This window comes from Chiloscyllium punctatum, chromosome 1 (assembly GCF_047496795.1).
Source record: "Chiloscyllium punctatum isolate Juve2018m chromosome 1, sChiPun1.3, whole genome shotgun sequence".
NCBI lineage: Eukaryota > Metazoa > Chordata > Chondrichthyes > Orectolobiformes > Hemiscylliidae > Chiloscyllium > Chiloscyllium punctatum.
The window spans coordinates 154,706,645-154,721,861 of NC_092739.1; the positions used below are offsets into that span (position 1 = coordinate 154,706,645).

At 41.7% G+C, this 15,217-nt stretch overlaps 1 protein-coding gene across 2 annotated transcripts in view; it reads left to right on the top strand.

Annotated features, from left to right (window-relative positions):
• slc4a11 (solute carrier family 4 member 11) overlaps positions 1–15,217 on the top strand; it is a 170,873-nt gene that overhangs the window by 71,572 nt on the left and 84,084 nt on the right. For both annotated transcript variants that reach the window (XM_072577275.1, XM_072577265.1), the window contains exon 7: positions 6,691–6,814. In XM_072577275.1, coding sequence (XP_072433376.1) covers positions 6,691–6,814 — 124 coding nt within the window. The remainder of the gene's footprint in view (positions 1–6,690; positions 6,815–15,217) is intronic.

Below are 15,217 nucleotides of genomic sequence, written 5' to 3' on the forward strand. Positions count from 1 at the left end.
GCAGCAATGACTTGGATGAGCAAAAGAATCACAGCTGAGTTCAAATGACACTAAGGTAGGTCAGAAAGTGTATTGTGAAGGAGTGTTACTGTTGTACATGAATTGGTGTTAATATAGAGTAGTGTGTGGGAAAATTTGGAGTTCACTTTGGCAGGAAGAATAGAGAAGCAGTGTATGATTTAAATGATCCCTTTGATATTCTGCAGTGCAGAGGGATTTAAATGTTGTAGTGCATGAGTCAAAAAAGTTAGTGTGTATGTACAAGTTATGAGAAAGCAAATAGAATGCTATCCTTTGTTTAGACCATAAAAATGAGGATGTTGATGAGACAAAATCTTGATTAGTATATTCAGTTTCGATCTTCCTCCCTTTTAAGGAAGGGTATAAATGCATTGGATTCAGTTCAGAAGAGCTTACTACATTAAAACCTGGAATAAGTGAATTGTTTTATGAGGATAGATTCGGCAACTGGGTTTATTTCAACTAGATGTAAATTTGGATTTTGAGTTTTTAAAAATTCATTCACCGTATGAGGGTGCTGCTGGCTGGGCTTGCATTTATTGCCAATTACAGCATCTAAAAGAGTCAACCACATTGCTGTGGGTCTGGAGTCAGGTAGACAGGATAGTGAAGAAAATATGCTTTCCTTTACTGGTCAGAGCATTGAGTTACAGGAGCTGGGAGGTCATGTTGCAGCTGTACAAGAGATTGGTTAGGCCACTTTTGGAATATTGCATGCAATTCTGGTCTCCTTCCTATCAGAAGGATGTTGTGAAACGTGAAAGGGTTCAGAAAAGATGTACAAGGATGTTGCCAGGGTTGGAGGGTTTGAGCTATAGGGAGAAGCTGAATAGTCTAGGGCTGCTTTCCCTGGAGCATCGGATGCTGAGGGGTGACCTTAGAGGTTTATAAAAATCATGAGGGGTATGGATAGGATAAATAGACAAGGTCTTTTCCCTGGGGTGGGGGAGCACAGAACTAGAGGGCATGGGGTTTAGGGTGAGCGGGGAATGAGCTGCCAGAGGAAATGGTGGAGACTGGTGCAATTACAGCATCTAAAAAGCATCTGGATGGATATATGACTAGGAAGGGTTTAGAGGGGTATGGACCAAGTGCTGGCAAATTGGACTAGATTACTTTACTTTAGGATATGTGGTCAGTAAAGACAAGTTGGACTGAAGGACATGCCTCTCAGACTCCACCAGTAAGGATGACCATTTTCTTCCCTAAAGGACATTAATGGGTTTTCCCAACAATGGGCTCACGGTCATGATTAGACTCTTAATTCCAGACTTTTAATCAAACCCAGGTCCCCAGAACATTAACAGGACAGCAATATTATTACTAGGCCACCATCTCCCCTAATAATAAGGTATCGTACATTAGGTAAATTAAGGTAAAAACCCATGGTTTTGGAGGTTGGATATTTGCAAGGATAAAGGACCAGCTGCCTAGTAAAAGGCACGGTTGGGAGAAGGGTGGCTCTTAGAGAATGGTAACCTGTAACTATTGGAGTGCCATAGGGATCTGTGCTAGTCCTTACAATCATATATATTTTATCACGAAAGGGAGTGTTTTTGGATGACAGAAAAATAGTTGTGAAGGCAGTAATGAGGGTGATGAAGAGTCTGCAGAGGAATGTGGTCAAGTTGAGTGAGTGGGCAAAAATTTGACAGTGCAATATAATGTGGGAAAATGAGATTATGCATTTTGCTAGGAAGAATAGAGGTGCTGAATCTTATTTAAATAGAGAAACATTGCAGAAAGTTATAGAACAGAGATTTAAGAGCCCTTGGCCATGAATCTCAAATTCAGCAGGTTAACAGGGAAGACAGATGGAATGTTGACCTTCCATTCAAAGGGAATGGAGTATAAAGCTCAAACTATGCAAGGCATTAGTTGAGCCCATCCGGAATTCTGTGAACCATTTTGCACCCCTTATCTGAGGAATGATCTCCCAATGTTGGAGGCAGTCGAGAGAAGGTTCACTGGACTGATATCAGATATGGAGGGACTGTTATGTGGCAAGATTAAGTAGGTTGGGCTTTACTCATTGCAACGTAGATAAATGATCTTATTGACATTTGCAGAGTTCTTGGGGGCTTGACAAGGTAAATGCAGAAAGGTTGTTTTTGCTCATTTGGGGAGTCAAGCCCCAAAGGGCTTAATCTTAGAATAAGGGATTGCACATTTAATCCAAAGAGGAGCAATTTTATTCTTCATAGCAGAGGGCTGTCAAGGCAGGGTCATTAGTATCTTTAAGGTTGAGATAGAGAATTGAGTGTTATGGGTGTGGGGGATAAAAACAGGAAAGTGGAGTTAAAGATTAGAAGATCAGTCATGATATTAAATGGTAGACCATACCTGATGGGCTGAATGGTCTAATTTTGCTGCTATGTCCTTTTTATGGAGCTTTAGAGTGAGGGGTGACTTGATGGTCATTCATTAGATTCTGAAAGGTTTTGACAAGGTGAACATGGAAAGGATGTTTCCTCTTGTGGATGAATCCAGAACTAGGAGTCAGTGTTTTAAAATTTGGGATCATCTTTTCAGGATATTTGTGTGACTTTGGAGCTCTCCACCTCAGCAGGCAGTGAGGCAAGGTCATAGAATAATTTAAAGACTGAAATGGGTTTCTGTTTTTCAGGGGAATTGAAGGTTATGATGGGCCATTGGGAATGTGCACATTGAAATACAGTCATGATCTTATTGAATGGTGGGGCAGGTGTGAGGGTCTATGTCTGTTCTGCATTTGTATGTTCATATGTGTGAAAGTAAGAAATTATGTTGTGTTGCATTCAAAGATAATGAAGTATTAAATTCAATGTGCACATAGCCACATAAAATGGAAATGGAAGAGAGAATGCATAAGGACCTAATACAAACCTTGGTAAAATTTTGGCCTGGTAAGATTGGCATCTAATCTGGTCCTTTTTACTGCTTATCCATCCTTTTGGATAAGATGTGGTGGTATTTGAATGTACGGTGTAACATGTTGGGGCTTTATCACTAGGTGGAGAAGAGGTAAAGTTGAACAGCCCGCACCAACTTAAGTATTTGCAAGCGCCATCCGAATTGGCACTGCCAGTGTGTGGCCCCAGCCCATTCATTCACCTCTTTCTGAAACTCTGATACCTAGCTTTAGCCCACTGCTACAACCAGTAGCTCCTCAAAGACCATGTGGTGATGTTGAGTCACTCTCACCCTGGCTGGCATTTTGACAAAATATTGAGGAAATACTGCCCTCGGTAGTTTTATTTTCAGATGCAACGTAAAGTAACCCGCGGTGCTATTTTCAGAGGAAGTCATGATTCTCCAAATGCTAATATTTATCCTTGTGCAACTTTCTAAGTTGATGATTTACTCAACAAAATATTCTAGAAGGTAATTCGTGAGCACATTAGTTAACTTCAAACTATCAGTGACCACACTAAGAGCAATATTGCGTAACATTAAAATTTTTCCTGAGGATATGAAAAGTGCTATAAAAATGCAAGTTTTAAATTTGTGTTGGGCCCAATGAGCCTGTACTTGTTTGAGGCTGGGATTTTAATATATTCTAGCTGAAATCGGCAAATTTTTAATCAACAAGTGAATCGACGGTTTTTGGAGATAAAGCTGGAAAGTGAAGTTGAAGGTTATTAGAGCAGACATTGAATGACAGAGCAGAATCAATGGGTCGAATAGCTTACTTCTGCTCCTCCACTTTTACGCCTTATCGCCTTATTTCTGCAGTACCAACCTTTGGAATGTCATCCCTCACGGCCTTTCAACTTACTTGGATTCTTTGTTTTGAAATATCTTTGCAGTTATTTCAGTTAGTAATGAAATAAGTCAACAGAGGTCAATATCCCGTCACCAAGTCGCCCTTTATTTACACGTGCAGAGTCATTGATGCTGAGCCAGCTCTGAGTGAACAGGATGTCTGACGCTCCTGTATATATCTGTTAGCCAGGGCTCCTTGATTGCGGCTGTTAACCTGGCCCAGTTAGGGAACTCATATTCTGGGGTACACCTTGTTGATCTCATTCCAATAACTGCATCCCTCCCCCTGTAAACCCGGGAATGTAGGCTGGTTCTTTTTCTTTCCTGTAGCTCTTCCTGGGGCATTTTAGCACCAGGTCAAGTTCCTCCATCTCTGCCACTGATACTGGTGGTGTGTAAAAATACAGCTCACCTCTCGCACCAGAGCTTCTCTGAAGATAATTACTCTCCTCTTCAAAGGCATTGAGATGGCAACATCTATTATGTTTATCTGCGATCTCTTTGATGCTTGATGGAGACGGAGTACCCACGAGTTCCAGACTAGTTGGAAAGGCTGTCTAGGAGCTGGGCATGTTTACTCTTGCAGTGTTTGCAAGTTTGCAGCTTTCACATGGTTACTTTGAGCTGCTAATATAAAATGGATGACATCGATGATGGCATCTCACTTATTTTATGTTTCCTGATTTTTGTAATTTTCATTTGAAGGTCACATTAACTCTGGAGAGAACTAAATTGAGTCTCTTGCCTAATACATGACCCCAAACCCAAATTGCCCCATGTCCAACCTGACCTCAATTTTCCTCAACACTTCAGACCAAGACTCCGTCAGAACTTATTTGCAGGAACTTCCATTTTGATTGTGGCCATCAATCGCTGGAGTGTGCTTGATTTGAGTGGTGGGACTCCACTCAAACAAAATGGATAGCAAAACTGAGGCTTTGTTCATGTAATCCTTACTGGGGTTGGGCTGTATAATCTGCCCCCTCCTAGCTATCCCCGTTGCGCTATTGACATTTGGTGGAGTGTTAATGGGAGAGCTCTCTTAATGTAGATTGTCTTGGGCTGAAGTGTGTTGCAATGTGAACTTGATCAGATTAGCAAAGGCAGCAATCTGAGTCCCTTTCATCCTTAACATGAGGTAATCCTTTCATCCTTACTGATCTGAAGACTTATTACTTGGAAATTCACATCCAACACTGGCTCCCCTGTGATCTATAGCCTTGAGGCACTGTGTTTTTTTAATCTGCCCCCGATCATGTTAAAGAGGTGGCTATTCAAATTTCCCTTGCTGTTGTGTCAAATCTGGATATACTTAAAGTAAATATCTTTGGTTTCTGGAACAATTTACCAATGTAGGCATTGAGCAGCGAGAACATCATCTGTTTGGCATATTCTTTTCTGTAATTCAAATCTGCTTTGTAGGTAAATCAGGTTCCTAAATCACCTTCCCCACCCCTGCCTCACTAAAACCTGATTTACAACACCCTATCTCTTTTTGATTTTAAGATAAAATCTGAAGCCTTGTCATTTCAGGGAACAGAATTGTGTCAACTAGGCGTAGTTAGTAATTTTGCTCAACTCCATCACTTCCTAAAATTTCATCTGCCTTCCCTGAAGATGCAAAATAATGAAATCTTAATATCATCTCCTCTGGTCTCTAAGACAACCATCATCCCCACAACCTCCACCCACCCACCCTCCCTCAAGAACTGTTCTGAAATGAGTGCAATATTTTGGGGACTCCAGTTAAAGTTTTCACTTTGTGTTTGAATGTGCTGAAGAATTTATCAAAGTTTGTCATCTTATGCTCATCAGGGCAATTTGCAACAACACCAATGTCAGGGGAAATCAACACTTACGCTATGTAAGAGACGAAAGTACTATTTGGTTGGCAAGTGATCTCTGGTATTGGTGTTGCCATGAAGAATGTACTCAGTCAATGATGGCTGACAGTTAACTGCTCAACTCTGTTTGAGTAGTGCTGGAAAAGCACATCAGGTCAGGTGGCATCAGAGGAGCAGGAAAATCGATGTTTCGGGCAAAAACCGTTCATCAGGAATGAAGGCTGATGAAGGGCTTTTGCCTGAAAAGTCAATTTTCCCGCTCCTCTGATGCTGCCTGACCTGTCCAGCACTACTCTAATCTTGACTCTAATCTCCAGCATCTGCAGTACCCACTTTCGCCCTGCTGAACATGTTCAACTAGGCAGTTTTGATTCTGATTGGTCAAGGCATTATCCTGAAAAGTGAACGTGTAAAAGGCTGTCACCAATTTTGTTGAGTTGAAATAGGTGCGGCGTGTTGCAGTGGGATCTCTGCTAAACCCAACTCTGGCATATGTCTTTTTTGGGTTTTATGACAAACGTGTCTTTTGATGGAATGACACCTAACCTCCCCCCCGCACCCGTTTTGTATATTTTGCCTATATAGATGGTATTTGCTAGATTTGAGTTTATAGCTGCATAGAAGAATATATGTTGGTTTTCCCCTTACACTGAAATTCTCACAAATAAGTGCAAAATGAAAAGCTTTGAGAAAATGTGGAATTTTCTCTAATACGCATCCTGCCCCACCAAATGACTATTAATCGGTTTGATTTAGCTTTTCATCTTTGGTCGTTTGAGACAAAGTCGTCATAACTTAGTGATAGTGATAGAACCTGTAGGGAAAAATGTAACTTCAGACATTGAATTTGTGGGGTTCAGGCTTCTTATATAATTTCTTCCCTTCCAACCTCATCAGTTTTTTTTTTGGATTGTGGATCAGTAAGGAATGCTGCTTTTTCTCAGATTGGGGGTGACACTTGAATGCTAGCTATAAGGTATACAATTTCTTTGGCCATAAAGTATTACAAAAGTTGCTTATTTTCCAGGTTAAAGTACCTTTCTATGAATAGTCACATTGTTTTCTCGCCCCCACTCTGCAGGTGCACTGTCGCAATGCTCCAGAGACGGCACGTATGCATCTGTCGATTAGAGAGGCCTCAGAACTGGGGAGAGAATTGCTGTGAGATGCGCTACGTTATCCTGATCCTGGTGCCACCAAAAATGGTAATACTTTAAATGTGCTCCATTTACAGATGTACTTTGATTTGCGATGGTAGAAGTGGAGTATAGATATCCCAGAATGTGTAGAAATTGTTTTGCGTTACAGCGGGAGTGCTGCATTGTTGTCGGTCTCAATTGCCCTTTGGAGTTTTGAACCCTGTTGCAATTGATATCCTTTAAGAAAGAAAGTTGAAATCCCAGTGGCCACGTAAGTCAATTGTACAGCATGATTTCAAGTTCTAAGGCTTTCACTGTACACGACATTGGTTTTGTCAGTTATAAAATACTGTTTACTTCTCATTTCCTTGCTACAGGAAGGATATTCTTAAAAGGATTCAGAAAAGGTTTACAAGGATGTTGCCAGGGTTAGAGGTTTGAGCTATAGGGAGAGGCTGAATAGACTGGGGCTGTTTTCCCTGGAGTGTCGGAGGCTGAGGGGTGGCCTTATAAAGGTTTATAGAATCATGAGGAGCATGGATAGGGTGAATTGCCAACATCTTTTTCTCAGGGTAGGGGAGTTCAAAACTGGAGAGCATAGGTTTAAGGTGAGGGGGCAAGATTTAAAAGGGACCAAAGAGACAACTTTTTGGCACACAAGGTATGGAATGAGCTGCTGGAGGAGGTGTTCGAGGCTGGTACAATTACAACAGTTTAAAAGGCATCTGGTTATATGAATAGGAAGGGTTTAGAGGGATATGGGCCAAATGCTGGCAGATGGGACTATGTTAATTTAGGATAACTGATGAGCATGTACGAGTTGGACCGAGAGTTCTGTTTTCTGTGCTGTACAACTATGACTCTCCATACCTAACAACTGAAAACCAGACTGTCTGAGCAGTATTATATAGGTAACTTGAACTTCGTAAAACACAAAAATCCTTTGTGTTAAAATTGCTGTAATATGACAAAATTTCCCCTCACGGTTACACCTTACCTTGTCACTTTTATATAAACCCTCTCTTTTTCTGGAACAATTCCAATGTATTTCTTTAGCTCCCAAAGGCTTTTTTCCCCTTGTACTAGCTGGATAAATCTAATTACTTTGGCGACCTCTTAATACATTTTATTCTGCATCTTTTCTGCTCTGCTGTAATCTCATCCTTCCTGCTGTATGATGACCACAACTGTTGCCTTGCTAACATTATTCACAGCTCCATCAATATTCAGTGCCTCGACTAATAAAGGCAAAGGTCCTTTATGCCTTTGTCACCATCTTATCCACCTGTCCTGCTACCTTTTTGAGCATCTATGCACATGCTCACTGAGATCCTCTGACCTCTATGCTTCGCAGGATCCTAACATTCAGCGTATACTCCCGTAGATGGTCCTCCTAAAATGCATCACCTCACACTTTTATAGGACTAAATTCTTTTTTCCCTCTGTCTCTGTCTGTCTCTGTCTGTCTGTCTCTGTTGTTCAAAATGCACACCCCACCTCTCTAACCTCTTTACCTACGTCATCCTCCTCTATGGTGAATGTTGATGCAAGGTACACTTTTAAAACCTCAGTATTTTCTGTCTCCACGTAACTGCTTTCCATAGCAGTCACTAATTGCCATTATTCTTTCTCGCTAGAAAGGAGCTCAGAATTAGACGGAGGAGAGCCAGGAGGGGGCATGAGAAAGGCTTGGCAAGAAACGATTAGGGAGAACCCAAAGGCATTTTACTCATACGTGAGAAATAAGAGAATGGCCCTAACTTCTCCCTGATCAATCAGGGATAGCACAGGGAACTTGTGTGTAGAGTCTAAACAGATAGGGGAAACCCTAAATGTGTTTTTTGCTTTGGTTTTCACCAAGGCAAGGGAACTTGTGACTGAAAACTTAAAGGAGCTGGGATACAGTCCTGACCAGATCAAGATTGATGAAGTTGATGTGCTAGAAATTTTGGAAAATATTTAAGATTGATAAGTCCCCAGGGCCAGACCAGATTTATCCTAGGCTACTCCGGGAAGCGAGAAAGGAGGTTGCTAAGCCGCTGGTGAGGATATCCTCCTCACACTCCACAGGACTCTACCGGAGGATTGGAAGGAGGCGAATGTTCCACTTTTCAAGAAGGGTGATAGGGAAATCTCTAGCAATTACAGACCAGTCAGTCTCCCGTCTGTGGTCAGCAAAGTTTTGGAAAGAAATCTGAGTGATAGGATTTATGACTATTTGGCAAAGCATAGCGTGATTAAAGGCAGTCAGCATGACTTTGTGAGGGGCAGGTCATGCCTCACAAATCTTACTGAGTTCTTTGAGGTGGTGTCAAGACAGTACAACGACAGTCGAACAGTGGAAGTGGTGTATATGGACTTCAGCAAGGCATTTGATAGGGTTCCCCACTGTAGACTCATTCATAAAGTCAGGAAGTATGAGATACAGGGAGATTTGGCTATCTGGATTCAGAATAGGCTAGCTGACAGAAGGTAGAGAGTGGTTGTGGATGGAAAGTATTCTGCCTGGAGGTCAGTGTTGAGTGGGGTCCCGCAGGGCTCTGTTCTTGGACCTTTGGCTCTTTGTAGTTTTTATAAATGACTGGATGAGGAGGTTGAGGGGTGGGTTAGTAAATTTGCAGATGACACAAAGGTTGGAGGTGTCATCGATCGTATGGAGGGCTACTGCAGGCTGCAGCGTGACATAGACAGGATGCAAAGCTGGGCTGAGAAATGGCAGATGGAGTTCAACCTAGATAAATATGAAGTGATGCATTTTGGAAGGTTGAACTCGAATGCTGAATATAGGATTAAAGATAGGATTCTTGGCAGTGTGGAGGAACAGAGGGATTTGGGTGTGCAAGTACATAGATCCCTCAAAGTTGCCACCCAAGTGGATAGGGTTGTTCAGAAAGCATATGGTGTTTTGGCTTTCGTTAACAGGGGGATCGAGTTTAAGAACCATGAGGTTTTGCTGCAACTCTACAAGTCCCTGGTGAGACCGTACTTGGAATATTGTATCCAGTTCTGGTCGTCCTACTATAGGAAAGCTACAGAGGCTTTGGAGGCAAAGAAGGCTTACCAGGATGCTGCCTGGACTGGAGGGCTTGCCTTATGAAGAAAGGTTTAATAAACTCGGACTTTTCTCTCAGGAGAGAAGGAGGAAGAGAGGAGGCCTGATTTGAGGTGTACAAAATAATGAGAGGAATAGATAGAGTCAATAGCCAGAGACTTTTCCCCAGGGCAGGATTGACTGATATGAGAAGTCATAGTTTGAAGATATTAGGAGGAAGGTATAAAGGAGACGTCAGAGGTAGGTTCTTTACGCAGAGAGTTGTGAATGCATGGAATGCGTAGCCAGCAGTGGTGGTGGAAGCAGAGTCATTGGGGACATTTAAGCGACTGTTGGACATGCACATGGATAGCAGTGAGTCGAGGGGTGAGTAGGTTAAATTACTATATGTTACATTAGGATTAAATCTCAGCACAACATCGTGGACCAAAGGGCCTGTTCTGTGCTGTACTTTTCTATGTTCGATCTTTGTTATCTTCTTATAAGCTTTTGGATTTTTCTTCATTTTACCCACCAGTATTTGCTTTCATGTACCATCTTTACTGACTTAATTTAGTTTTCCAATAAACCCCTGCCCTTTTTATACTTCATAAGCCTTTGAGCCCCCTGTATTTGCCAAAAGCTTTCTTTTTTTGCCTTCCTGAAACAATCCTGTACATCTGTTGACATCCAAGGTTCTCTGGACTTACCGATCCCACTCTTAACCTTTTTCAAGAGGAATGTGTTGCCCTGCACTTTCTCCTTCCACTTTCGCTCCCAGCTGCTCTGATTTGGTTTTCTGATGAGCAGCTGTTCCCAGTGCACTGTAGTCTTGTCTTATCGTGTTAAAGCTGACCTTCCCTCCAATCCAAGCCATTATTTCTGGTCTATCCTTATCCTTTTTCCATGTCTATGCTAAATCTTACGGAGTTATGGCCACTGTCACTGAGAGCTCTTCCACCGACTCAGCCACTGCTCCTGGCTTTGTACTTCAAAATGAAGTCCAACATCATTGCCTCTCTTGTAGCACCTTGTCCTTGAAAGCTCTCCTAGATATGTTAAGAATTCCTCTCCCACCAAACCTTTTCCCATTTGTCTATCCTAGTTAATATTGGGGAAGTTGAAATCTCCTGTTATTACCACCAAATTACTTTTGAGATTTGTCGACATATCTGCCTTTCTGTTTTGGTGACCCTAGCCCTATCCCTGGTATTCTTCTAACCGTATGATTGCCTCTTTTCACTTCTCAGTTCCTCCCATATGGTCTCATATGAGGAGCATTCATCTCCCCTTTTATTGCATTAGTTGATTACTTGTGCAGAATTGTAACACCAGTCCCATATCCCCAATCTGTCTTGCTTGAAGATTCCAAATCCTGGAATAGTGAGCTGTTAGCCTTGCCTCTCCCACATCAGAGTCCCCTGGGTGGCAATGGTTTCACATCCTCAAGGAGTAATCAGCTGCCTTCCTCCCAGGACTGGCTCGAATTAGAATAACTACCATCCAGCCTTGCCATGTTTCCTCCTGTCTTAATGTAATATTTTCATTGCCTTCTGGACTGACTTGGATCTTCAGTGTTTGTCTGAGCATCATCCTCTAGTGTACCTTCGCTCCACATCACATTCCCTCTGCCAAATTAGTTCACAGTTTCATCGACAGCACTAGCAACAGCCCTATCCTCCTGCTGCACAGACGTTGAATTCTGATGCAACCCCTTGGAATTGTACAAGCCCCACCTTTCCCATAATCGACTCAGTGATTCCGGAAGCTAAAGCACTTCCCTCTTGCACACCAGCCGCACGTTTTTAGCTGCTAATTCCTATCAAGGGGTTGCTGTGCAGGAAATATGGCAATTAATTTGTATGTGAAAAATGGCCTCAAACAGTAATGTGCTAATTATTGGATTATTTCCCTTACTTGTTGATGTTAATGGGGGATGTTGACGAGAACACTGCCTGGTCTTTTATTGCATCCACCTAAGAGGACAAGAACACCTTACCTAAAGGACTGAGAAACACAAGTTGCCACAGAAATGCAACGTGTCCTCAGTTTTACCAAATAAATGGGCCCCACCCTAAGAGCTTGAGTGTTTTGAGGCTGTTGGTGATTGAGCGCACTGTGTGTAAAGACTCAACTTGGAGTACTTGCAGGGGTTGTGCAAAGATTCCAGCCTGGAATATGCCGCTGGGCACATACCACTGATTCTCCTTCCCCTTTGAACCATGTTCAAATTGCTAGGGTCTCCTGGCATCCATCGCCTGGGCTTCAAACAGTTTCTGACAACCTCTGAAATGATTCTGTCAAACTCACTAAAGCTTGCCTCTGGAAGATCACTTTATTGCTTTTATTAAACTAAAACATTCCAGCAACTGACCTCACGTTCTGGCTTGGCCTTACTTTGTCGGTGTTGCTTCTGGCTGGGAGAGATGTGAACAAGATGGGACAGAACTGGCACTGAGCTAGAGCTTTAGAATGCAACCGTGATCACTCAAAAAGATTTTGACTTTCCGACCTCCTGAATTAACAGCGGTTGCCTTGATACCTGAAAAATGTTCAGTTTTTCATTAACCCTTCCATACCTTTCTTTGTTTTGAAAGAAAGTGTAACGTGTTATTTGAAATTGAGCATGCAAAATAACAATGATTAGAAACTGCATGAAGTTCTGAACAGGATTTGGGGAGGTCAAATTGTGTAGCGTCGTACAGATGTACAGCACAGAAGCTTGTCTCCGCAGACCGGATCTTGTTTTAACATTGCAACTCATCGACTCCAAGTGAAGGTTCAGCATTACAAAAAGTGTCAGTTTGCACAGTTGCTTGGGTCATACAGAACATGCTTTTGAAGAATTTTGTCTTGCAGTCATCAGGGCAGATTCAAACATGGTAGATATCAAAGGGAGCAGGACCAAATGGTCCTGGCTTGTTCGCACGTGGAATTTGGTTGAGGTGATTCTGTGGAGAATCCATCACAAAATATTGACACTTTTTTTTTCTGTTGTGTTTTTTTTTAGCTCACCACCAATTTCTCAAGGTGGGCTAGAGTAATAAATGTTGGTCAGTGAGTGACACTCACATCCTTCAAAATGAATTTTGAAACATTTCAAAAAAGCACAATACCCCGGATATTAGTTTTTATCCTTCAGAGGACCAGTCCCTTTACATATGAAAATAAATGTAGATTTATAGCTAGCATATCTGAGCTATATTGCAGTTCCAACTGATCAAATTAAAGTGGTTGTTAGTGTATTCCTGGTACACGTTGTACAGCATTTGTTGAATAATCCAATCATGGAATCACATTTAATGTGAATCTGCACTGAATTAAGTAAGACGAACAGTATAGCAACTTATAATTGGGGCTAACAGGTCCAAAATGTTACTTTTTCTTTCCCCATACAATCCTTTTTTATAATATGCAATCAATGTTGCATTTCAACTTGCATCTTATTGCACCTTTCTGGGTCAAAACCATGTGATTCTCAGTTGGACCATTGCAATTATTACTGAAGTCAGCACTTGTGGTACAGTCCAACTCTGCAGTCACAGAACCTTCCAGCCCAGAGGCCATTGGGTTCGTCATGATTACACTGGGCCTTTTTAAAAACGCTGCCATTGATCCATGTCCCTGCTCAACCCCCTGTAACTATGCAAATTTTATCTCCTGCCTAAAGCAACAAGAACGTCGGTGTAAATCACTTCTATACTGTTGTGAAAAGTAGCAAGGACTGTCAAATCGGAAATTTTTTACTTGATTTAAGGAGAGCCTATTCAGTCTATACAATTTGATCATTGCTGACCCGTTAGTAACATTTACCTCTCATAGTGCGACCTTCCAGTTGGAAACTGATCATGTTTGTCTTTTCTTATCTGACTTAGTCTTTAATTATTGGTTTCCGCACTGGCTCATTAAGTGTAACCAAAGTGAGAATAGAATCACGGCTTTTTCATTTCAAGAGCTGGTGATCATTGAAGGGGTATCTTTATGGATTGTGTTGAAGAGCACGGGAGTGGAGACCTTTTCCTATTTTGAGTACACTCCAAAATAAGTTCATATCTTGCTAATATGTGGAAACTGAAGGTGACTGGAATTGTCTTTTTTTTTGCCATGATTTGCCATCTGTTGTTGCCATGATTACGTTTTGTAATTTTCTGGAAAATGAAGGATTCAATCACTAAGGTTTATTTGAATAAAATAAAAATCTGTTTCATTCCATATTAAGCTCAAGGGGGAAAACACCCAAAGTGTGACATCGAGCACACGCACAAAACCGGGTAATAAGTTTTAAAATGGAATGTGCCTGTTACAGAAGAGGATAATAGGAGTTGTGTGGTTCAAGTCCTTGAACTGATATATTCATAATCTGAGACCCCAGTTGTTTAATGACTGACTTGTATCTTCCGCAGTAGTGGAATCTGAATCCTTTTGAGTTCTTGGCAAATGGTTGTTTTCTCAATTTGTATTTTCATCAAATGCTGTATTTAGAGGAGATGTGAGAGCAGGGAGATGGTCTTCCAGTCTTTGCATACAAATCTATTTTCCTTCTCTTTTTGCTCTGCTGGTGAAAAGCATTCAGTGTGTATTCCTAATCTAGGTTCACTTTCTTCCCAAGCTCATTAACAGGATAGCTAAGCTTCTCCTTCACCCAATTTAAGAGGAGGTGATGGCCGAGTGGTATTATCACTAGATTAATCCATAGACTCAGCTAATGTTCTGGGGACATGGTTCAACTCCCACTATGGCAAATGGTAGAAATTGAATCCAGTTTTTTTTTAAAAAAAAAGCTGGAATTAGAGTTTATTCGTGACCATGAATCCCTTGTCGATTACTGGGGTGAAAACCCATATGGTTCACTAATGTCCTTTTTGGGGAAGAAAACTGTCATCCTAACCTGGTTTAGCCTGTCCAGGACTGTGGGCTCCCAGCGATCCAGTTGACTCGAACTGTCCTCTGGGTAATTAGGGATGGGCAATTTAATGCTAGCCTAGTCAATGATGTCCTCCTCCTTACTGAATAAAACAAAATGTGAAAGCGTGTGAATGTACAATGGGAGATATATATTTCTTAATGCTGACTCAGTTGACTGCTTTTAAAATTGGATGGTAATTTCAGTGTGGATGGTTTTGTTTATTCCACATATGTTTACTGTATAAGACTGTTGGTCTAAATGTGTTCATGCTGTCTCCGTACAGCAGGGTATAGATGACCTGTTTCTGGGAGGAGCTGGTTAATTCAGTTCTAGATCATAGAACAGTGCAGCACAATACAGGCCCTTCGGCCCTTGATGTTATGCCGACCTTTAATCCTACTCTAAGATCATACTAACCTATTTACCCTTCATTTACTATCATCCTATCCAAGAGTCACTTAAGTGGACGGCACGGTGGCTCAGTGGTTAGCACTGCTGCCTCTCAGCGCCAGGGACCCGGGTTCATTTCCGG